Source organism: Labeo rohita, chromosome 6 (genome assembly GCF_022985175.1).
Source record: "Labeo rohita strain BAU-BD-2019 chromosome 6, IGBB_LRoh.1.0, whole genome shotgun sequence".
Taxonomy (NCBI): domain Eukaryota; kingdom Metazoa; phylum Chordata; class Actinopteri; order Cypriniformes; family Cyprinidae; genus Labeo; species Labeo rohita.
This window is the reverse complement of record NC_066874.1, coordinates 25,857,943-25,883,454: the sequence shown is the minus strand read 5'-3', so window position 1 is coordinate 25,883,454 and position 25,512 is coordinate 25,857,943. Positions and strand designations below refer to the sequence as shown.

Below are 25,512 nucleotides of genomic sequence, written 5' to 3'. Positions count from 1 at the left end.
TTATAATGCGTAACATACATTAGCTCTATTGTTTATAAGACCATATGATTACTTGCTTGTGATACTTTGTTTGAACTAATTATTATTGCCTCGTTGCTGTTATATATGTACTTTAAGTCATTTTAAAGGCTATTGTTTGCTTAGGTCTATTTTTATTACTACAAAAAAAATATATAATTATCCAATTACTCGATTAATCCCCAGAATAATCGACCAATTACTCAATTACCAAAATAATCATTAGTGACAGCCCTACTTCCATGTAAGTTCTAAAAGAAATACCTTTACAATCCTGATGAGGATTTTGAGTTGATAGACATGAAGCTGTTGGTCCATGCGGTCAGTCAGCCAGGTCGCCAGCAGATTCATAGTGGCTGTATACCATTGCTGCAAAGCACAAAAACACAGCATTCTCCAGCAAAACACAGACAGACAAACAAACGCATGCAAGAGACCAGCATGTGTAGACATACATAAAGACATACGGTAACAGCCACACGCAAGTAAACCCACAAAACAAACTTACACGCACACATTCATAAACACACACACAACTGATACCAACATTTACACAATCATACCCTCACTTAAAAGCAAGGTTAGTCAGACAAAAATTAATTCAAGAGCCAGAGGTATGACCATCAGAAAAAACAAACCATGCATTAGGAAATTGCATAATTAATAGAACAAATGCTTAATCTGTCCTACATTTACAGCTTAGCCTGTAACCTAAGGTTAAAACGACTTTATACAAATCTGGTTATCTGAAATAAGCTTGAACAAAGCCTTATTCTAATCAAGTCTTTAGCTTTTAAAAACCATACAAGGAAAATTGCTCCCCCACCTTTCACCATTAGTCATGCTGAATGTTATAAAACAGCACTTGTGCATGAATGACTGTGAACTTGAAGGTTTAAAAACCACCACTGAACCCAAAAGCACACTCTAAGGAACCCAAGATGCAAACAAAATTAGTGCAATCGCAATCAGAATTCTCAGAACTCATAAAAAAGTGAGAATACGGCAGGCAAAGGGGTGTTGTACTGTTATCTTAAACCATATCTACATTGAAAATCTCATATTCATGCAAATTCAGAACCTGAATGCTTGTAGTTCAAAGAGAACAGCACATGTGTGGTTTAATGAATGATGTAAGCTATCGTTTAGAAGAGGAAGTGCTGTATCCTATGTGAACGGATCAATCTGAAGAGTTTTGAAGTGGGCTATTATCAGTTCTCAAGAGGTACAAATAGCATTTAGCCAATCCATTTATATGTATATTACACAAATGATATGTGATCATGTGAGTTAAATCAGATTATCTTGTATTAGGGTCATCTCGGCGATTTCTCTTTTCGCCTGTCCACTTCAAAGAGGTGACCGGTCGGAGCGTGCAGTGCATGCAGAGAGTGCAGGCGAGTGTACAGAGAGCTGTGTGTGTGTGTGTGTGTGTGTGTGTGTGCATGAGGTGGGATTTTTAGGAGGTGGGTCATGCTAGAAGATGTACACAGGAAGATTATTTGATTAGAACTCATGCCACTCGACAGAATGTGATCAAACAGCAGGACATTTAGAGATAAGTTCCACTTTGTCCTAGAAGAAATGCAGAATGAGTCGGGATGCTGTCTTTGGGTTAGGATAACGTGAGTACAAAGTGTTTAGAGAGGGAGAATGTAATGAAAATGATATAACAGACATATAAAAATGTAGTTGCATGCAACCAAAATCTCTAACACAAGTTGCATAATACAACAAAATCACCACGGGTCAACGTTCAGACAGTATACGATGCTGGAAGAGAGATACTCAGCTTGGAAATTGGAGAGCTGCAGATCCCATTCATGTTCTGGTTTATAGATATTGGATTTTTTTTGCCTATTTTATGCATTTCCTCAATAAGACGCAGTGAGTTACGCAATAAGATGTAAGTGGTTTGTTCAAAAATCTAATCCTAAATGTAACTTTAATAGCTGAATTAGCAACTAATCGATCACGTTAATTGTTTTTGACAAACAGCTCTCAGCTGAATATGCCTTTAGACAACCAACCTCATAAGACCACACTAAAGCTTAAAATTTTCCACAGTTTCACTCTGTTTGACGCAACTGTCCAAGCAAGAATTCAGTTAAAGCAAACAGTGAATCACTTCAATCAGAAACATGCATGTTTCTAGCTGCAATTTGCCAATGAACAGTCACTATATGGCAGCCGCCATCCTAAATTTTACTTTTTTAATAATTGCTTTTGATTTCATGCCTCTGAGCTTTTCACTGATGCTGATTAGTTTGGACAGAATTCTTCAGAAGACATTTTAAAAGCGACAGACTGAAACTATAGAGCAAAAAAAAGAGGAATCATGCCAGATTCATTGTGGGTCTTTGAGGTTGGACGTTAAATGTATTATTACAAACATAGTGTGAAGAAAAAACATAATGCGCATAACAAGCACTGAATTTTAAATAAAATTAAATAAGGCAGACCATGCATAAGATGTGTGTGTCACAAATGTTCCAAACACAAGCAAGTAAAGCTGCAAAAAGTTACGTAATAGACTTCCTAACAGTCAAACGGACACTCAAACACACACACACTTTTTTTCCACAATATTCTGAACTCATTACAGTATGGTATGACGCACAACTGAATATTCACACACGCACTCATAAAACAAAATACAGAAAATGTAAATAATAATAATAAAAACGCTGACAAACCCTCACACGCGCACACATACATTTGTATCCAAAACAACCACTGTCCACACATCTGTTACATTTCTTATTAAAATATATAAACACACATGTATGCCATTGTGTAACGAAGACACATGTTCACAAAATCACAAAGGATTATTTTTCTAAATCGAACAGTGCTCTCTTATATCCTATGTCAGTAATTAAAGTAATTACATTCATTCAAATCAACTGCATGTCAGTATTAATATTGCACCAATCAGGGCTGTCAAACGATTAATCACGTTTAATCGCATACAAAGTAAAAGTTTGTCTTTACATAAAATATGTGTGTGTATTTATATACATATAATTAATATAAACAGTACACACACATATTTTATTTAAACTTTTATTTCGCATGTGATTAATCATGATTAATCGTTTGACAGCCCTAATACCAATATATAAAATGTAATTTAATGAAAATCAATGAGGTATTGGTTTTTGAATCGCAAATAATATATATAATATAAATATTGATTTTGGGAAAATCCCTTATCACAGTTTAAGTTGGGTTGCATAATTATTTATTTTTCAGACTAAATATATTTTAGTAATATTATCTGTCCTCTCATTACTCTGCGCTGATTTGATGTCAGGGATTTGATAGTACTTGATTGAAAAAAAAGTGTGTTACATCACACTTTTCGGGTCAAAATAAAATCAACCCTTTTGAGAGCACTGTCTTATAAATAATCCACTTGGTGACACTTTGCCTCTTAAACAAGAAACCGCTGTGAGCATAAAGTCCAACGCACGTTAGCTAACACAACACCAGAGCACAAAGGTCCAATGCATCGTGGCTAATGAAACACCAGAGCACAGAGAGCTGGAACAGGAAGTCACAGCAATGAGACATTAGGGAGCTGACTGAAAGCTTCAGGTTATGATTGGCCTTATGTGTCTGGATGTCAGGTCTCCAGGTTTCGGCACTCAAAATGTGACTTATCCCTCGTATGCCCCATTGTTTTGCCACATTTTGGATGGGCCCTCCTTTGTTAGGCACGGAGGTTACGGCATCTTACTTACATCAAATAATCTCTCTATATACACCTCCTCATTGACCTTATCTCTCAGAATGTCCTGAGAGTGACGGACAAAGGTCACATAGCCATCCGCAACATCCATCCCTGGTTTCTGTGGAAAGGGGGAAACCACAGTTAGTTTTATATAGAATGCATGTGAATAAAGAAGAAATATTATGAAAAGTATGTTGAATTTTCAATACTCACAGGGACATCCACATATTTTGATGCTGCTTTCACCTGAAATAAAAACAAAAGTTTGACTCCAGTGCTTTTAGGTAAAATCGCTCTCCCTTCGAGTTGAAATAAGTAACTTTTTCCCTCTAATATGTTTAACACCTAAAGTAATTTTAAGTGTACATTAAAGAGATAGTTCAGCCAAAAATGAATATATCTGCAAGCAGTGATTACCAGGGTTCAAACGCTTTAAAGCATTTAAGCAAATATGGAAAAAGACATTGTTTAGCAAGTCTGTAACCACCTAAATCAGTGATTGAAAGAAACAGGCAACTTGTCATAGAAATATTATTTTTTAAAACGTTTATGACTGTTATAGTGCCAGCTGTGGTCAGATCACCTTAAAACTTTGCATGCTTGTTTAGAATCACCTGTTGCATGTGCTCACTAGGCTTTGTGAAGTTTTGAGTTTTCATTTAGACTTTATAGGATTTTGGGTACATTCGGACAGGTCCCTTTTTTAAACAATCCCGTGTAGCCTCCAAAAGGGTAAATACATTTTTTTTTTTTTTGAATAATCATAGAACTCTGATTGTATTCATCTGAAATAACAAAGTCATATACACCTAGGATGGCTTGAGGGTAAGTAAATCATGGGGTAATTGTCATTTTTGGGTGAACTATCTCTTTAAAGCTCAGTACCACACTCGTATTGAAATATACAAATTCATAAACAAAAATGGCATGTGCACCTTTAAAAAATTCATCATGGTTTCATACTAGAATAGTAGAGAGGTAATTCTTACCGTGAAGGAGAGGAAGGAGGAGAAGAGAGTTCCCTCATCATACCTGGAGATCTTGGCAAGTACACTCTCCAGAATGGCCACAAACTGTTCAGGTGGCACAAAACCAATAACCCAATGACCAAACAACCAACAAGAGTTATACCAACAGAGTTCTTGCTTAAAGCATTTTCTCAAAACGTACCTTTGCCACCAAAAGGGAAATCATGTCTTTTACACTCTCTTCAATAAGATCATCGATTTGAGAGTGGTACTGTTTCTAAAAGGTAAAGACAAATTTAGACAAACGTATGCAATGGATATATGAAGACATGTGAAGAGAACTCAGCCGTAGCTGTTTAAACCAAAGATAAATCCATACAGAAATAGAAACATAAAGATGCCTGTACAACCAAATTCATGGTTGTATGGCATTAAAATATACTGGTTTACACATTAAAACATGCATCGTTGGAAAATAACAAACTAATGTGTTTGACCAAATATGAAATTGTAATTAATGGAGACGTTATATATTTCTGTGAAAGTATTCTCATAAACAATTGCATAATATTATTAAATCCCAGAAAATCTAAGTTTCTGAGACTCCTGAGGATGATGTGAAAGAAGCAGTATAGATCAAGTTTTTGTCTATCACAACAATCAGAAGTTCTGCCAATTACCTCCTGGCCCATTTCCATGGCACACAGTTTAGCAGACTGGTCCTTGGCGTCCACCATCACATTGAACATGGTGCATAAGGACAGTGGGACGCGGAAATCTGTGGAACGGCTGCTTTTGGCCAGCTTAGATTCGAACGCTGCCCTGGTGCTGTTGACCAGCAAAAGGTGTGAAATAAATGAGTCATCTTGCATGAAATTTCATTCATACTTAAAAAACATACTTTTAAATCTTCATGTACACCATCAAACGTTTTGAATCTGTTTAGTTACTTAGAGATACTATTTTACCGTTTAACGCTTGTCTCAATCATGTCACTTGACATGAGCTTCATACGATTATCCAAGTGTTTGGCAAACTCTTCTTCTGGCCAGTGTAGGTCCCTGATGAAGGTCTGTAGGGCATCCAACTTCCAGAACAGATCTTCTGATGTTCCCGAGCCATTGCTGCCAGGTATAGTAAGATATTAGAGGTCAAAAGTCCAAAATATTCAGGAATTAAGGAAGATGCAGAATATCTATGATTTTAGGATTGCTTTATTTTAACCATACACCAACTGGCGCTCCCAAAAATTGACCCTCAGAACTGGAATGCTTGAATTTAATGGGAATGTCAACGCACAATCAGTGCATGGCAAAATAAAAGACATGTGTGTTTACAAAACACATCAATAACCTCACATTTTTGCGTGGTTATTAAACCTTAGGACTGACCTGAATTCATGCATACTTTGCTCTGTCAATTTGCTCTAAAGGAGAGGGATCTGGGAATGTCATGGTGAGAGAAGGCTCTTGCAAACTAACAGCTACTTATAAAGAGATAATCCACCCAAAAATGAAAATTCTGTCATTAATTATTCAACCTAACACAAATTAAGATATTTTTATGAAATCCAAGAGCTTTCTAACCCTGCATAGACAGCAACACAACTACCATGTTCAAGGCCCAGAAAGGTAGTAAGAGCATTGTTAAAATAGTTAATATGACATCAGTTGGTCAACCGTGATGTTTTAACGATTGACTTTTTTAACGATGTCCTTACTGCCTTTCTGGGCCTTGACGTTGCATTGCTGTCTATGCACGCTCTCCTATTTCATCAAAAATATCTTAATTTGTGTACCGAAAATAAACAAAGGTCTTACGAGTTTGGAACAACATGAGGGTGAGTAATTAATAACAGAATTTTTATTTTTGGGTGAACTACCCCTTTACTGATATCTGTTACCTACACTGTAAAAAAACAATTTGTTGAGTCAACTTAAAATAATTTGTAACCTGGCTGCCTTAAAATTTTAAGTTCAGTCAACTCAAAAAAAGTTTATTTAACCTGAAATGTTGAATTATACTAAGTGACAACTTAGATATTTGAGTTGAATCAACTTAAAATTTTAAGGCAGCTGGGTTACTTACCCATCTGTTAAGTTTAGCAAACACAAATATCTAAGTTGTTACTTAGTACAACTTAGCATTTCAAGTTAACTAAACTTATTTTAGCTGACTCAATTAAAAAATTTATGGCAGCAGGGTAACAAATTATTTTAAGCTGACTCAACAAATTGTGTTTTTTATTTTTTACAGTGTAGTAAAATTAATACTTCCTTACAAGTTAGTGTTTAATGTTAAAGATGACTCTGTATGCAATGCAAATTCTGTATCATTTACTCACCCTCATGTCTCTCCAAACCTGACTTTCTTTCTTCTTTGGAACACACACACAAAAACATATTTTGAGCAATGCTTTTGTCCTTAGAATGAAAGTCAATGGGGTCCAAAACATTGACTTTCATTGTATAGACAAAAAATATCAGGAGAAGTTAAAAAAAAAAAAAAAAAAAAAAAAAAAAATTCTGTTCCACAGAAGAAAGAAATCAGACTTGGAATGAAATTATGTATGTTTAAACCAAAATATTAAAGCTAGTAAAGGACAAGGTCCAATGAAAAAATGGAGGAAAGATCAAGCTCTCTCTCACCACCCATGCCCACAGAAATTAAAGGAGCTCCGAGATCAAAACACACCATGCAGTCGACTCTGAGGACGCTGCCATCCTGAGTAGAAAGATGTGTCATAAGGGCCAGGGTTAAAGAGTTAAAACATAAGAGTGAATCATGTCTTATGGGGACTGCTGCAATCTTGAAACTGGTTAGGTTCAAGATCAAGTGGATCTGTGCTTGAAATTCCTTACTGAAATGGGTATAAAGTGATCTTCTACTGCAAATGTTGTTCTAATGTGTATGTGTTGAAAAAGAAACCCACTCTGATGTTTGAACTCTTGGGTGTTATTTTCTACTGCCTTGGATGCCAGCTACACTGAAGTAATGAAGTACTTCAGAGCATCAGCTACCAACGCAATGACAGAGCTACGACCAGGCAGGGAGTTGCACCAACCCACACCCACTGGTACCTTCCACACAAAACAAACCCAGTGTCCCTTGATGTTTCCCTCAGCTATCCTCCAGAATCATTCTTCTTACCATCGGCATTCTGATAATTCTACAAGTTCTTTTTAATAAAGTATCAACAAACCTTAGAGTCCCAGCATAATTCATGCAGGCACTTTTAAAAAGCACTTTCTAAAGGAATATAAAAATAGTAACTAAACATTGATTACAATGACATTGCTTAGGATAGAGGTAAATTTGAAAATGAGAAACAAAATGAACTTGAAAAAGATGAGAAGATAACATTCAAATTGAAACAAAATTGGTTTTTAAAAAAGTAGTGTTAGTCCATCATTACTGTTCAATGTTTGTTAACTTCAAGGCTGTTTTTAAATGCAAAGCATTGGCTTGGCTGTAGGTTTGGGTTGCAATCCAGATCTCACCACCTCAGTCTAACCTCAATGGCATGCACATTGAGGAAAATGGAGAGCTTTTCAGTTCTCATTTCAAATAACAAATCACATGAGCCTGTCTGGAACCCTTTGCAGGCTACTTGACATGAGAATGATTCTAGAGGCAAGTCATCTTGCCCTGTAGTTATTCTATATTCAATACCAAGAACACAGAAAGTCTGCTTTAGCCATTGTTTAAATGTGTTTTAACTATCGACAAGTTTAGCAAACATCTTGCAGCTCAATAATACTTAACGGTAAGTTAACTAACCCCAAACATTTTCATGCCAAGAAGACTTTAGAATGCATCAGATCTCAGGTAAATGCATTGAATACACACTCAGAGTCATATATAGCAGCCATCCAGGACGGAGTGGAAAAGCTAGGCATTTGTGGAAGGTTAACAGATAGTCCTGCTACTGGCACGGGAAGATTTGGTACTTTGGGAATTTGGAGGTTCACATTTGGTAGATTCACATTGGGCAGATTACTTGTTAAACTCCTGCAGAAACAGACAAAAAAAGAAACAAAAAAATCCATAACAGTGGCAGTGTGGAATGCTGCAAATAAGCAATGTAAGACATACAGTACAAAAAAGAGAAACTGAGAAATGGAGAAGACCATCTTCACACATAAAGAGCAGACACATAAAAACTGGTCATTAAATGTAGGGAGGGAATCTACAGCACATTTAAACAGAAGACCTGAGTAGAAAGAAACTTGTGGTCAATAATATCGACAACAGCACACTTATATAAAAAGGAAGTAAAAGCAGAATTTCTCCACAGCAAGAACAAACAGCAGCTCGAAAGATTTGAGGACGGTGGTGGGGTTTCAGACGTACAAACAGACAACAAACAAATGAGGGAATCCATACTGACATGTATTTCTCAAGGGGCATAAGCTTAATTGACAGAAGAGTATTCTGTTAAGCTGGGAATATTTGGGTAGGCGGTATCTTTTCTAAATATCTAAATATTGTTATCTGTTCGCTGGGAACTGGTATGAAATCATTAAAATCAACATGCAAACCAAAATCAAGCATGACAGAACAATTGATTAGGACATAAAAAGCATTCTGTTCAAAGCGCACAATATGAGGGTTAGTTCACAAAAAAAAAGATGGAAACCTGCAAGACGCTGACTGAAGTCTATGCTTGTAGACTGTGGACTTGGTGAACTTCCTCTGATGTTTGGCAGCTTTCTCATGTAAGTCACTCTAATTCTTCTAATTAAAACAAAAATGTTTTTTCCCCCCAATGGTGTAAACAAACTTGTTTCAGACTTTACCTGAGAAATCTAACTGGATGCTAAACAGTTTCATTTACTTAGCTATATAGCTTTGCAGAGAACAATATCCATCAAAGGATGGAGATATGCCTGTCCCTGCTATCTCACATATATACAAGTTATTTTTTTAGGTATTTGTGATGTTTTTGTCCTGAAAGGCCCTGGCTCCCGGTCACCGCACACATTGTTGAGGAAGTGGTGTCTTACTTTACAGGCTCCCATGACTCCCGCTCAAATCCCCTGTGAATGGACTGAGCGATGGAGGACTCCATAAGATCCACATATCGCACCACAAGAGGGGCGTACAGGTCCTGCAGATGCTTGTGAAACTTTCCGTTACACAGGTGATCTGTAAAAACAGAATAAAATAGTCGGTTATGACAATTAGAGTAACATACATTTTAAACAGAATGATAGTACGTGTAGGTACTCGTAGGCTACATTTACACTAGTGCATTTTCATTTTCAAACGCATAACTTTTGCTACGGTTACGCCTGTCATTTACACTACACCAGCATATTCAACCCTCGAAAACGGAGACTTTTAACATCATACTCATTTGTTGCGTCTCATTTCGGAGGCTCGTTTAAGAAAAGCAACCGTTAAATTGCAAAGTAAAATAAGAAATTACAGTATTTTTACATCCCAAGGTATAACAGTGAATTTTATTATGGTTACTTCTCTTAAATAAGACATCCTTGATGACATATGTAGCCTGAATGGTCATGTGATATGCATTTTTGGTTGTGTAGACAGAGATCATTGTGTTGTGTAGACAAGGATCGTTTATCAGCGTTTTAAAATAAAAACGCACCAGTGTAAACGTAGCCTTAGAGAACAGTACTTTCAGAACTGTTACCCAAATGTGCTTACAGTCGGTACGGAGGAAATCGTTTAGAAGCTGAAAGAGCGGGAAACTGTCCCAGCTCTCGGGAGACTGGATCTCAAGAGCAGCATCCATATCAACTCCATAGAGCGACAGGAAGTTCTCAGCGTGCTCCACCATCAGATCTGACCACCATGCAAAGGCCTTGATAGTCCAGTGAAGGAAGAAAGAATGAAACAAGAAGCAGAGAGTTAGAAAATCACAAGTGCATTAGGTAATCTCAAGCAAGAGAAAGATTGTAAACTGGTTAAGTGTCTATCATACGGTATTTCACATATTCACTTAGTAAATCTGCTTTTAAAATAATTGCTCTTTATTTGAACAGTAAGAGTTCAAATGAAGAGAGGTAAGAGTTTCGGTCTGAGTGGTTCATATTTTGCTTCAGTGATTGAGGTCATTATGTTAATTAAATAGATAAGGCTTTCAAGTAACCAGTTTACAAGGGTTAAGGTGATCATTTTATCATTATGGAGTTTAAAACTTACATTAAACAATATATAAATTTGCAACACAGAAAATTCTACTATATATACCATAAGAAGAAATTTATGAATCTTCTATAAAAGGTTGCATATCTAAAAATTCTGAAGCCCTCTAAAGAAAACCTGTTAATCCAAATAAGAGAAAAACTAAAACTCCTTTAACAAGAGGGCCTTCATTCAAATGCAGTAAAATGACAATACACCTTAAATCTTGTGTTGCAAATGTTTGCATATTCGAGGTCATTTTTCCTAAATCAGGTTAATTGCCAGTGGAGTCAAGATGCCAGAGGAGGTGCAGTTCTCATGCAAGTGAGGTAGAAATCCCTGCATGCTTTTGCCCTCCAAATGGAAGATGTAGTTCAATCGTTCACATCACTGCATCCCTACCCTCGGGATGGGGATGTGTCTTGCGATCATGCAACATTGCTGTCCCTGATACGCCAAAGACTGCAAGCAAGCGGCAGACTTCTTTACTTGGCAATGCATATGGTTTGATGGAATATTTCTTCTTTAATCTCTTAAAGTGACCATAAATTTTGGGCCTGTAGTGGGGTATTGAACAGGAGTTTCTTAGATCAATCAGGCTTGCTTGCAGTCTTGGCATAAAACACTTTTCTTATAATTAAAACAACCGACCAGTGATAAACCCATTCAGGGAACTGATCAGCCTTTTTAAGAGGCATAATCCTTCCCTTCGGTTGCATGCTCCGTCCTTTTTTTAACCCCTCTAGCTTCAACACAGCTTTCCCCCAAATTCGCTCTGCTACAAAGGGATAGCAAGCTCTAAAACCAAACTTACCATAGAACTTACCTGCAAGCTTCATAATTAACCCCTGAAAAGCTACATTGGTCATAACGTTGGGACCAACAAATATAGCAATTGCTAGTGTAGCAGGGCAACGCATATGGCTGAGCTTAACCAGACAGACATGTAAAAAAGTGGGGTAGAGAGCGATAAGAGACACCAAATCCAAGCAACCCATGAATCCTTCCCCAAGGCCCTTCTTGCTAATCTGAGAGCACTGGGTAGGTGTTAACTCTAACACCTTCTAGACTGAATACAAAAAAACCATACTTAAAATCAGCAAGAGCAGTCTTGGGAAAAGGGCTATGTTATGACATTGGTTTGGTCATTTCGAAGGATTGTGAAGTCCAAGTGCACTAGCAGAAGGGAACACGATTAATTGGGAAAAGTTAGGGTGACACAACTAGCGTGGCGGGTGGGTAAATGTAAACATTCCCCCTGGAAGCAAAGGAATCATTGAGCATTGACCTTGCCAGTCGGGGACGCAAGCCTTACGAGTTTGAAGGGAGACTTGACAGGCACAATGCTGAGGAATTAAGACGAACCCATGTCGGACGCAGCAAAACATTTCCTCACGTTGTGAGGAACGGGACATAACAGGGGAAGGGAACCCTTCATAGCTCATGCACAAGCCAGTAAGGGGCTTTTTCACTGCATTCATTTGGACCACATACCTCTTTTCCCTGCAACATCACCATGGAGTGAATGGTGAGGAAAAACATGAACATGTAGAGAGTGATGTATGTGCAAAGTGTTAATGTTGATTAGAAACAAATTTCCCCAAAACGTTGGATATAGAGTCACAATTGCGAGATTTAATTAAATTGGAAGATATAAAGTCGCAATTACGTTTGGTTGAAACAGATGATTCTACCATAATGTCTAAAATATATTGCTCATTTGTGCATCAGTGTGTGAGGGGTGAGATATTTAAGAATTTCCCAGAAATCCAAGAGACCAACACTATATCTCAATTCCATTATGTTCTTTAAGCATCAACTTGCCCCATTCCACCCAGACATAACAGAAAAGCCCTTAACTGCGTGATTCGACATGCTTGAGGGAAAAGGTACACTATGTGATGACAACTTAAGAAAAAAAGAAACGTGATACTGTACCGACTGGTCTCCTGTACTTGTGACCGCAGCCTGTTAAGCATATTCAGAAAGATACAGTAAATCTATAAATCTCAGGAAGACCATGGATTACCTAATACTTTAAATTGCATCTCGGAATAAAGCCAATTATGCATTTGTTCCTGGAATAGTAAATGCTGAAACATGCCAATTATCATAATTACGGCTGAAACGCGTACTTGGCTCTCTATTCACTCAATGCAACTTCAGTTCTATTTAGCTATAGGCATTCCAAAGGAATCTAACATTCAGAGCACAGAAACGATCTGTATTCCGAGGCTTTCTTTAGAGTATAGATCCAGGGAAAGTGGTTTAGAGACCTGGATCTCACGGGAGAGTGAACTCTTGCTGTTTCACTAATTTTCTCTAATACAAATTGCATTAGAGCTGCCTTTTTATTATTAGAGAGGAGCCACTGGCTGTTAAAATCAGCCCTATAATGTACTAAAGAAAAAAGAGAGTGAACTTAGAGGGAAAGAGAGAGAACGAGTCCAGACTCACCTCGGCGTGATGGTCCTGGTTCTGATGTAGAACCTCAATGACTAACTCTGCCAGGCGGATGACATGCTCCAGTTTTTTAGCAGGCGTAGCTAGGTTAGCTACATTCTCTGGAGCAGAATGGTGGGGAGAAGAGGGATGGTTAATATTACAGTGGTTGATTAATATATTTTTTCTATGAATCTCTGATGTCATGAGCACTACAATGCAGTCTGAAGAAGCTATGGTCATAAATAACTAACTGAGCATGCAGAAATGACAACACTGTTGATGACACTCATAACACTTCAAGAAAAGATGCCTAACTGATGTCAGAGACACTAGAATGCTGTCATAAATAGTTTTTTGTAATCTCTGAGGCAAATAAAAAAAACTAAATTGGGGTTCAAAAATCTGAGACCACAAGCGATCCAAAGAGCAATGCTTTTTTTCTAACAAATATGTATTTTGTCATTACAAACTATATTATCAGCATAATAGCTTAAGTAAATAAAAAATACTAGGGGTGAAACAGTTCTCATGCGGTTCTCCACACACGGTTCGGCACGCACTAGTACTGCGGTTCAATTTAAAACGCATCTGTAATATGGTTTGTTATAAATAAAAACACGTAAAACATGTTAAAATGCCCAACTTTACAGCAGAAAAAAATATGTTTACAGCCTGGTACAAAAAATGGTTTTGGTCTATATAGCTCATTTTGCCCTTCATGTCAACTGTGAGGGGGTGAATTTTTTTATAACTCATCCATTTAAATTATATTAAGCCTTAAAGTTCTGCATAATTTAGGGCGTGGCCACTGGAGTGACAGGTTGATTGCCGCTGCTGTCACCACCGTCGCGCTAGGTGGGCGTGGTTTCAGCAACCAGCTCCACCCACGTTTCGCCTCTTTGCCCATTTTCGGTTATCCGGGAGTGACGTGCAGTGACGCGATTCCAAGATGGCGACGGCCGACTCCCACCCACTAAGAGCTTCAAAAATGCTCTTCAGAAACCTACGGGTGACGTCACGGACACTACATCCATATTTTTTACAGTCTACGGTTTGAATGGACAACAGCGTTGTCAGGTTTTCACAACTAAACCTGCCCAACTGCTGCACAAGACTAACCCAAACACATTTCGAGGGGGGTCCAAGTTAAAAACCGTGTTCTGGGGATCAAATACAATTTTTTTTTTGTCTGTGTTTCTCTAGTAAACTCGCATTTCAGTGGCTAAATATGACGTTATTGGGGTCGCTTCAACCCGTGAACATCAAAAACGTCCTGTGGCAACAGTGTAAAAGTAGCCCAATTCTGCAGGAAAACGATGGACTTGGCAACACTGATGGACAAATTCACACAAAAATGATGTTAGAAAGCCTGTCTTGGTATTATGCTATAGCAGACATAGCCGGCTGAACGTACTGTATCAGTGCACTGAATCAGCAACAACAAGAAAATCACTCACTGCTCTTGATTGAATAGCTTTTGTAACTTTAATAACGATTAATCTTTAATTTATACAGTAAAATAGGCAATGCTATTTTACATTGGATTTCTTTATTCAATTTCTGTACCTAAAAACTAATGTTAGACCTACCTAAAAAAACTGAAAAATCACTATTTTATTTGTATCTTTACTCTATTGTATTTATTTGTGCTGTTGCTTGTAGTTAGATAGATTATTCATATTTTCTATTTTATGAGACAGTAGAATTTTTCCCTAAACATAGCACATACCAAACCATACCGATGCCGTGACTCTAAAACCGTGATACAAACTGAACCGTGAGTAAGTTGAAACGTTCCACCCCTAAAAAATAAAATTTTGCAGTATTTTGGTTTGTCTCTTTTCACAACAGCTCTTGAGCTGCATGAACTCCACTACTTTGTGTAAAACCTCATAATACAAGTGCACAAAAACTTCTTGCAGAAAAAATGCAGAATCTTGACTATGCCATATTTACATCACTTTTCACTTGTTTGAATATGTGGACACAAACTTTTGGACCCCATTATAAATACATTTATACTAATACTGTAGTTTTATGTATCTAGGTAAATTACTAATAATTGGTAGGACTTCTCAATGCTGTCTAGAATTTAACGCCAACACATGGGAAAAAGCAGACCAGATTGTCAGACATATGCAACACTTTGATGAAATGGGGACATCAGGACACACAATAGTGTTTCTGGTTTAACATATAATCAACTTTAGTCTGAACAAGATGAAATGAGTAAGACAGAAAACAAAAAAACAGCTAAAGAAATAAAACAAAATACCGACCAACTCAGCAAGGCTGAGGTCTCCACTAAAGGAGAAAAGAAAATCTTTAATTTATTGACTGAATTGCTACTTCAGTCATGAAGGACATTACTTATTTATCATTTAGTCTGACTCTTTAATCTTGGTGTCTACAGTGTGAAATGTTCACTTTTATGCCATTGGTTTATCGGTCTGTTAAATTCATGGGTTATTAATGGGGTTGTGGGGCACTGTACTGAAATTTACTACACTGTGAAACATTAATATCTGATAGAAACTCATTCTAACTCTTCCTAAGGCCATGATGTCATCAACACAACATGATAAAGTAATGACAATGGATCTAATGATAATCTATGATTATCATTATCCAAATTTCATACTTTATCTATTTTCAATGTGTGTAAAATGTTCTGGTCATGTCAGGTTTCCAAAACCATGACTGGAAATGTAAAAGCAAAATATCTCTGATTTAAAGATTTAAAGTTGTTCTCAGCTGGTGGGTTGTAACACAAGTTTGCATCAAAACCAGTTGAGAACTACTTTTTTTTTTTTTTTGAAAATATACTTATGTCAAGATTTAGTTACAAACTTATTCCCAGAACTTCAGCAAGAAAGATTTGCAATCATTCTACCCTCACATTTTAACACATTGAAAAGACTGCCACTGAAATATTTGTTAAAGATAGTATTACTTCTTGTAAGTCTGCATAATGTAACACCATCAGGCAGACTGTTAAGTGCTAAGATCAAGTTCTAAAGTCGTAATATACCAGATTTTACCCTCATTTTGTGCATATATTTATAGAAGAATACTATCTTCACAAAAAAGAATCGCACAAGGGAGATCCTTGTGTCGAAGCGTGTACAGGACTTTCAGACTAAAGAAATTTTCCCTGCAATAGTGTCATGTGCATGTGCCAGGATGTGTTGAAGGGGACAGGGGATGACGTCAAACATAGCTTCACCTGGATCCTTCTGATCCTTTAGAGTTTTCTCAACTTGAGAGAGAGAGAGAAAGAAAAAGAGAGTCAGAGCAACATAAGGAGAGGGAGAAATAAGGGAGAAAGAGAAGGGAGAACTGGGGGAGGAAGAAGAATTATTCCTCAAGGTGGCATGTTTTAGCCCAAAGTCGGTGCCGCATCCCTGGTGATTTCACTCTTGGTTGCTCTCCAGAGAATTATTGTGTATTTAATATAGAATAATAATAAAAAAAACAATGGCAAACAAACACACATGTAGATATTTACCTGGAACGACAAGAACAAAAACACATAGCAAAGTAGCAACTGAACGACATACTGAACAGAGAGACGATAGCCATCGTTGTAGTAATCACGAACAAGACAAACTTGTGATGTTGGAACATGTAAGTCATAGCTCGTACACGTGTGCTAACTCCTGCTTTTCCGGTAGCTCAGTCACCTGTTGATGTGTCTGGAACCCCCCAGTGAAACCACCTACCACACCACAGCAACGATATACACTCAGACAAAGTAAAACAGCGAGCAAAGTAAAAATGCATTCAAGTCACAAACATGAGCTTCAACCAAAAACGGACAAGAGGAAGCTGAACAATGCATCAGTCATGTCGTATTACAAACAGATGGAACATCTCTGCCAAAGGAATTGGAATTGGAACATTGCGTATCGTTCTCTACTCAGTGTCAGTCGTCTATATGAAAATGGCAAAACAGAAAAGGTCCGAAAGAGATGTGACATGGAGGATCGAGCTGATGAAAGAGAGGTAAAGAATGAAGGGTGAGGAGTTGTTACTCACGGATGGTTAAATCCATCACTTGTGTAGCCAAGGAGTAGACAGGATGATCATACATTTCCCTCTTTTTTCCTAAAGAAAAAGAGGATTCCGGCATGCAAGAGTTTGGGGTCAGAGGAAAGGGGGTCAAGGGTTGAATATGGTGAAGGGATGTCTTGTGTTAAGGGAAGTTCTCATCAAGAAATCAGTTTTGGGAAAAGGTTGGATAATACAACATGATATGATGGTTAAAACCCTTAAACCACAATCACCCTTACATTCTCACTTAGAGACAGTAAAAATGAGGAACAAAGTGGAAGTGGAAAACTTTTAAAGGTGCACTACCGTTCAAAAGTTTGGGGACAGTTAAGATATTAATTGTTTTTGTTTAGCAAGGATGCATGTTGTCAGTCAATTCAATTTTTTAATCAAATTAATTAAAAGTATCAAGTAGGCATTACAAATTGTAGCTTTAGAAAGAAATATTTCATTTGATTCAACATAAAATATATTTCACATAAACATTTAGGCTGCAACGGCCTAAACATCTCTGTATTTGTTCATACAATGAAAGTCACTGGTAACCAAAACAGCTTTGTTACCAACAGTCTTCTAAATACCTTCTTTTATGTTCCACAAAGGTTTGAAACGACATGAGAATGAGTAAATGATGGCCAAATTTACATTTTGGATGAACTATCCCTTTATTGTTATTATAATTATTTTAAAGAAATGATACTCTAAATAAGAAACTAAATCTGCCAGCATGTGGCGATAAATGTTTTTATGAGTCATCCATTAATTAATTCATTCAGAGGCTAATTCACTCAGGAATTAAGTAAATGGCTCTCTTTATGAATAAGCCTTTGATTCATTGATTCACACGATTTGTTCAAAACGTGGATTCATTCAGAAACGAAACACCGCTGTATAATAATATTAAAGCATTAGTTCACTCGAAAATGTGAATTTCCTGATAATTTACTCACCCTATGCCATCCAACATGTTCATGTTGTTCTTTCTCCAGTCAAAAAGAAATTAAGGTTTTTGAGGAAAACATTCCAGGATTTTTGTCCATATAGTGGAGTTCAATGGATATTAGCGTGTTGAAGGCCCAAGTACCGACCCAGTGTACAAAAGTCAAACGGCCTTTACAAAAAAACATGAAACAACTATGTCGGAGGAAAGTTGGAGACCCTTTTGAACCGGAGTACACAGATGAAGAACTAACCGTGCCTGACCTTTCCAACGTGATTACGTAATGCATGAAGTCACGGAATGTGCAGAGCTAGTGCAAGATGCGCATTTGTGGTTAAAAAGTATACAAATTTAAATTTATTTAGAAAACGACTAATCGTTTTGCCAGACAAGACCCTTATTCTTTGGCTGGGATCATGTAGAGTCCTTCAAGCTGCATTGAAACTGCATTTTTTGGACCTCCAACCTGTTGGCTGCCATTGAAAGCCACTACATGGAAAAAAATGTTTTCCTCAAAAATCTAAACATTTTTTCAACCAAAGACATAATGACACTGAAGACTGAAGTAATGGCTGCTGAAAATTCAGCTTTGCCATCACAGAGTTTTAAAAGACATTTTAGATTATATTAAAATAGAGTTATTTTAAACTGTAATAATATTTCACAATATTACTGTTTTTACTATTTTAATCAAATAAATACAGCCTTGGTAAGAGGCTTAACATTTTTTAAAATCCTACCAACCCCAAACTGTTGAACGATAGTGTATTGTTCACCCAAAAATGAAACTTTTGTCATTTGAAAAACATAATTTTCTTTCTTCCACAGATTTACATCAAATTTGATTTTATGGTACTTCCATTGTGTTTTGTCATTTTTTTTTTTCGTTGTATGAAAACTGCTTAGTCAGCGAAATAGCTCCATTGTGTTCCAGTGAAGAAAAGAAAACGATATGCATTTCAAATGACATAACTGATGACATAATCATATTTGGGCGAGCTTTTCCTTTAAGGATACTGTGTCAATATCAGCCAAGGCCCATTAGAAAGGCAATAATACTGTGTTCTAAAAGAATGTCAGCCATTTGTATCACTTGCATCATTGGTTTGTCACCTTGCTCCAAATAAGAAACACAACCATTGATTTGATGAAACAGAAAGTATTCATTCAGAGAAAATGATCTTCAAACATCTAAACACAACCAACCCAAAAACCAACCCACAAAGCCTTCTACACCTCTTCAAACAGACACCTCTCCTTACTGCCCATCTTTTGCTTCTTAGTAATCCTCTTTCACGCTTGTTGCCCAACCTGGCATTATTTCATGGATGCTTCCCTCTTCATCTCACTCCTCTATCCCACAACCTGTTTTCTCCTCTAATAGGCTCTTCCTCCCTGCAACAGCTCCTTCCCACATACTTAATTTATTTCACCGCAAGATCCGTCCCCATTCCTGCATCCCTCTCTGTTCACTGACTCATTTTCCTTGTTCCTTTTCCTCCTCCGTAACCATTTCTCTACCCTCGATGTCATTTATCATCCTGATCTGAGCCATAATAACAGAAAAAAAGAGAATGTGTGGAGAGCATCTGAAAAAATGTCCAATTTTATGTTACCGCAGCAGATAGGAAATGGTAAGAAGCTCTTCTTTGTGTGGATTTGAATGCACTTTTACACACAAGTCCACAAAAGGAGAATGGACAAGACATTTAAAGTTTTCTTGAAAAGAAAGAGGGAAACAAAAGCAGCAATTGCCTTAGAATAAACAAGAATATCATTTCAAACAAGTAGTCTGGTGTACTGAAAATAAAATAAAATAAAATCAGGATAAACATTTAAATAATTTGTAATAAATAAATAGATAAAAATAAACAACAAAAAAAAAACATTACCTGCAAACCACCAACACTTCTACAATTTAAACAAAACCTTAATTACCCAAACCTAAAATTCTTTTCCTTTTAAAAACTGAAAGCAGAAGAACAGATTATTTACTCAAAGCACATAATTCAAATATAAACCACAGTTTCTGCATTATATTGATATAAATGAATGGAAGCAGAGTAAAAAAGTTTAAAAAGTACAAAAGTTCTCTTCTGGTTCAAATCATAGCACGGTTAAGTGGTTTAAAATCATAATGCTGTGAAATAAGAGGGCAATGCTAGTCACCTTCCACTCTGGCGTAGTCAGTGATGCGCTGGTAGTTAATTTGAGCTGCTTGCTCTAAGCATTTACGAATGACAGCCTTGACTTCCTCCTGCGGGACTGGGGTCACAATGTCCTTCATAAGCACCTGTGAAAAAGCACAAATCCAAATTATCTTATGACATAAATTTTTGTTGTCCTAGTATAACATACATTTTTAAACTTTTTTTTTTGGTGAAATAATGATGCATGGCAAAACAAGCAAACAGGGACAGGAGGCGCTGAACAAAATACCATCAATTGCTTCTCTTTTCCTTCTATTGCTGCTACTCTGAATCAATATAAGCAATGTTGTCATTACCCTCTCCAGCAAAGACAGAGTGGCTTTCAATGCTCCCTCAGGGCGACCGAATGGAAAGCAATACCTACAACAACAAAAATTACATCGTGGTTGTAGAAAATCCTATAGAATTAAATTTTTGCATGTAATGTTCAGAAAACATCAGAAAGGAGTACGTTAGTGGTTCTCAACTGGTGGGTCAAAACCCAAAAATGGATGGAATAAAAGGAATAAAACACAAAGCAACCCTTTTAAAGAAAAGACAAAATGCTTTCCATATCTTTTATGGTTGACGTCAGTAAACTCGAAATCTTCAGTATTTTTTCCAAGTGAAAATCACAAACAAAACCATATAAGGTAACAGACGCACTGAGCAAAATGAAACCACATTCAAGTGTCTTGTTTGATTTGCACAGGCTATAATTCGAGCTCGTTTGGTGAAATCACATTGATATGTTTATGCACATAATGGCTGTGCACTTCTCATATTTAGCCTAAAACAATATTTGGCTCAGCATTTGTTCGTTCCATGCATTTAAGCTGATAAATCACCTCTGGTGTTGTTTATGCATTTACAAAAACTGTCAATTTCCCTACTCGGCCTAATAATTTGCACGTTGTTGGGTCTGTGCAGTCCGTGGTAATATAATTTTTAATGCATGATTTTAAAGGACATTTTAGACGAAAAATTTTAATAAGGTGCTGGATTGCCACTCGATGCACAATATAATATCAGGAGAACCACTGAAGTACATCTTCCTGCTATATAACATCTTGTGAAATGTTCAATAAAGATCTTTCATCTACATACTCACCTAAAATTTGTGATCTGATTCTCCAGAAGGACACGTAATCGCTCTTTGATTTCCTCAAAGCGTTCTTTTTCCTCCACCGTTACCGTTCCAAGACCATCAGGCCTGTTTTACAAGCAAAACATGCCATTATTTGCAAATTGACTTGAAAGATCAATTTTGAGGCAAGGTGAAAGTGATTCAGGTCAAAAGAAAGTCTTGGACTGGTGTATTTATTATTACAACAACTAATTATAATACTACATAATTGCTTTTTAAAGCACTGTATATTTTCAGTGAAAGGTAATCAAACTACATTAACATTTCAGTATGCAGTATATCACACTTGTAACAATAAAAAATACAGGCCTGGCACACTGAGTGCAGAAAGAACATCTAACCAGAAGCAATGTCTGGCTTTCTTAAATCTAATACAATGGCTATAAATGTATTTGTACCCAGCAGATGGGACCCTGTTGTGATACTCTTGGGGGACATTGTTTCCAACCCATTTTTTTTATTTACAGCTATCGATGTTACAATACTCCAGTTGGGCATCATATTGCATTAAAATATATTTAATACACACTCAGCTGCAGCACAATAATAAATATACTTTCAACAAGTCTGTGGGAAGAGAAACCTAACCTAAACATGCTGTACAAGGCTTGTGCATATAGGCTTGAATTCAATGAATTTAAAAGTGAGCCTAGGTATTTTTCTCACAGGATATTTTCACATTAAGCAATATCATGCAGGCTTTAAAGGACTAAATCTTAAAATGTATAAGATTTACAGTTCTTTTGTTGTTGTTGTTTATCCACCTTTCTCCTAACGACCCTACTGCATTTTCAATTATGTCTTTGGAAAGTTCCACTCGAAAAGATTCAAATAATCATTTCAAGACTAAGACTGGTTGACTAATTTTTCTTCAAGTTCTATTTTTACACTTTAGGAAAGTAACGTAATGCTTGTTACTTTAATGTGACATTGTATAACAAGAATATCTATGGCTCTCTTCAGTCCACTGCATTCTTTTCTTCCTGATTATTTTAATTTTTCCTTTCTATTCCACTCTAATAGTATGATAAAATATAACACACACTGCAGATTTGTGGTTTTGCTCTCCCATTTTAATTTACAATACATCCTATGAATAATTCACTGGAATTCACAAAAAATCCTCACATCTCTTTTCAGGTTTTTTCCACACAGATGCTTTAAAATGTAAATGTAATTGTCTCCCCTTTTCACTTCTAATTCCTATTAGCAGTGTTAACTGGAAAGTTTCTAAACCTGGTAAATACAATATTTGTTATCTGTCTAGATGATGGAAATGACTTTGAAATTTTATCAGTTACATGTTCTAGTTAATAAACATTTTTGATTTTTGAGACATACACTGCCCTCCAAAAGTTTGGAAACACCCCTGGCAACGTGTGGTTTTGGACGATATTAGCATAAATGCTTATCATTTTTTGGTGCAAATACATTAAAGTAACTTGACATTATCATTGAAGACGATTTTGATGAATCGAAAATGTAAGATTTTTGTAATTAAAAATTTGTTTTCGTAGTTTGTGTCGTCCCTTATCAGTGCAAAATTATCACAAATGAAAAAGGATTCATGCCAATATTGTCCAAAACCCCACTTTTCAAGGGCGTTTCCAAACTTTTGGAGGGCAGTGTATACTGCTATCTGTCTGTAACACTGGTACTGAAATAATCAAGCTTTTGGAGTTACTCAAGTAATTTGTTAATGCTTTTATAGTTTTGAATTCACTTTTAAATTGTTAGTTCACTTACAGTGTCTTTCTTTCTTCAGTCAAAAAGAAATTAAGGTTTTTGAGGAAAATATATGGTGGACTTCAATGGGGTTCAATGGGCTGAAGGTCCAAATTGCAGTTTCAGTGCAGCTTCAAGGAGCTCTACACGATCCCAGACGAGGAATAAGGGTCTTATCTAGGAAAACAATAGGTCATTTACTAAAAAAAAAAAAAAAAAATGATATACTTTTTACCCACAAATTCTAATTTTGTACTAGCTCTGCGATGCACATGTGCAACTTCACACATTACATAATCACATTGGAAAGGTCACACATGTTTAGTTCTTCATCTGTGTACTTAGATTCAAAAAGGCAGGGTAGGGCCAAAAACTCCATTTCATTTTCTCCTCCGACGTTGTTTTACCTCTTTTTGTAAAGTATGTTGACCCACATCATGCGTGACCTTTCCAACATGATTATGTATTGCATGAAGTCGTGGATGCAGAGCTAAGATGAGCATTTGTGATTAAAAAGTATATAAATTGTAATCTTTTAAAAGAAAATGACCAATCATTTCGCTAGATAAAACCCTTATTCCTCGGCTGGGATCGTTAGAGCCCTTTGAAGCTGCATTTAAATTGCAATTTGATACCCATTGTCCACTATATGAAGAAAAATCCTGAAATGTTTTTCTCAAAATCTTGAAGAAAGAATGACATGAACATCTTGGATGACATGGGGGTGAGTAAATTATCAGAAAATGTTTATTCTGGAAGTGAACTAATCCTTTAATGTTCATTGGTTGAAGGGTAGTAGAATAATATCACTTCATTGTATGCAGTTTTTAAAAATGCTTTGCCTGATTACAGTTTAAAGAAAGTTACTCCCATAATTCGTGCAAAGCATCATGAGGTGAAACGGGGGGGATAGTTAAAAAATGCTATGTCATTTGAGTTTAGAATGAGAATGAGTACATTTTTTTAAATTTTGGTCAAAAGAATACTGTAGTAGATAAGCTGAGCTTTTTCACTTTGTGTGATACATTTGCTGCTACTGTACAGTGTACATGATGCTGTTGATATGAATATGTCCTTGACAAGCCCTCTTACCTTGTGCTTTCAGGGGCCAGCTGTGTTTTACATTTCCTCTTTTTTTTAGACTCCTTTTTCCCTCCTGACTTTGAGCCAGCCCCCTGTAACTCAGACCCCCTCTGACTATCAGGAACATGTAATGAATGAGCAACACAATGAGATTTGGAAAGTAAAATAACAAAAAAAGGAGAATGGAAAATGTAGTGGCTGAAAGAATACTGCTGAGGTTTAGAAAAGTGGAAAAGAAATGACAAATGATTGAGAACAAAAGACACAACAAATCAAACAAAATTTGGCAAAATTATAAAGAACATTCACAGGGAAAAAAATATAATAAACGCTAAAGCAAAGGTGCAAAAATATGCTGATGACTTGCAAAGAGCCCTTGGTTTTCCACCCTCGTTTCTGCTTTAATGATCCGTATCTCGCCCAACATCTTACAGTAATGCGGTGCATCCGTATGTGGGCCTGTACCTGTTGCCGTGAACATGGGAGGCACAAAACGCGAAGCTGTAGTGCAGCAGCGTCGGGTCAATCATGTGCCCGGCGTCTGCCCTCTCCAGTAGGTCCCCAAGGTAACACAGATGTCTGTGGCATCCTCTCACCCCATTCCGAGCGCAATACTCATCCAGAACAAACACCTGACCTGGGCTAAACCATCCCTACAATTCCAACAAATGGGTAGACACTTTGTAAATTATGTGTACAGTTGTTTTGCATTGAGTTCAGCAGAAAAAAACACTTACCAGACATGCAAAGTTGTCATTTAGCCTGTGGTCCAACGTGAGCCTCTGCACCATCTCGAACAACGAGGCATGATCAAAGCTACATGGGTTAGCTGAGATAAACTCATCCATGCCGTGCTTCTGTGCCCTGTCAGCATCTATTCCAGCCATTCATGGGAGAGGAAGGGAGAGGGGGTGGGTTCAAGGAAGAGGAAATTAGCAAACAGCAAGGAGAATGATTTGTTCTCCTCCCACCACAAAAAACTAAACACCTAGAATGAGTATTCTATGGCAAATCAAGGACGTTGAGCTTTCACATTGTCAACTTGCAGCAAAAGT

General features: G+C 36.9%; 1 protein-coding gene across 7 annotated transcripts in view; it reads right to left on the bottom strand.

Annotated features, from left to right (window-relative positions):
• cadpsb (Ca2+-dependent activator protein for secretion b) overlaps window positions 1-25,512 on the bottom strand; it is a 95,955-nt gene that overhangs the window by 3,082 nt on the left and 67,361 nt on the right. The window contains exons 12-30 of one of the 7 annotated variants that reach the window (XM_051113248.1): window positions 25,195-25,331; window positions 24,923-25,110; window positions 24,467-24,571; window positions 21,614-21,715; window positions 20,820-20,883; window positions 20,483-20,606; window positions 17,359-17,427; window positions 13,333-13,439; window positions 12,814-12,843; window positions 10,396-10,552; window positions 9,729-9,870; window positions 8,572-8,733; window positions 5,691-5,846; window positions 5,403-5,550; window positions 4,925-4,999; window positions 4,744-4,827; window positions 3,968-4,000; window positions 3,765-3,872; window positions 283-387 (exon numbers count right to left, since the gene is read on the bottom strand). In XM_051113248.1, coding sequence (XP_050969205.1) covers window positions 283-387; window positions 3,765-3,872; window positions 3,968-4,000; window positions 4,744-4,827; window positions 4,925-4,999; window positions 5,403-5,550; window positions 5,691-5,846; window positions 8,572-8,733; window positions 9,729-9,870; window positions 10,396-10,552; window positions 12,814-12,843; window positions 13,333-13,439; window positions 17,359-17,427; window positions 20,483-20,606; window positions 20,820-20,883; window positions 21,614-21,715; window positions 24,467-24,571; window positions 24,923-25,110; window positions 25,195-25,331 — 2,096 coding nt within the window. Of the gene's footprint in view, window positions 1-282; window positions 388-3,764; window positions 3,873-3,967; window positions 4,001-4,743; window positions 4,828-4,924; window positions 5,000-5,402; window positions 5,551-5,690; window positions 5,847-8,571; window positions 8,734-9,728; window positions 9,871-10,395; window positions 10,553-12,813; window positions 12,844-13,332; window positions 13,440-16,546; window positions 16,580-17,358; window positions 17,428-20,482; window positions 20,607-20,819; window positions 20,884-21,613; window positions 21,716-24,466; window positions 24,572-24,922; window positions 25,111-25,194; window positions 25,332-25,512 lie in introns of all 7 variants that reach the window. The other 6 variants (XM_051113250.1, XM_051113249.1, XM_051113251.1 and 3 more) reach the window with 6 other exon arrangements.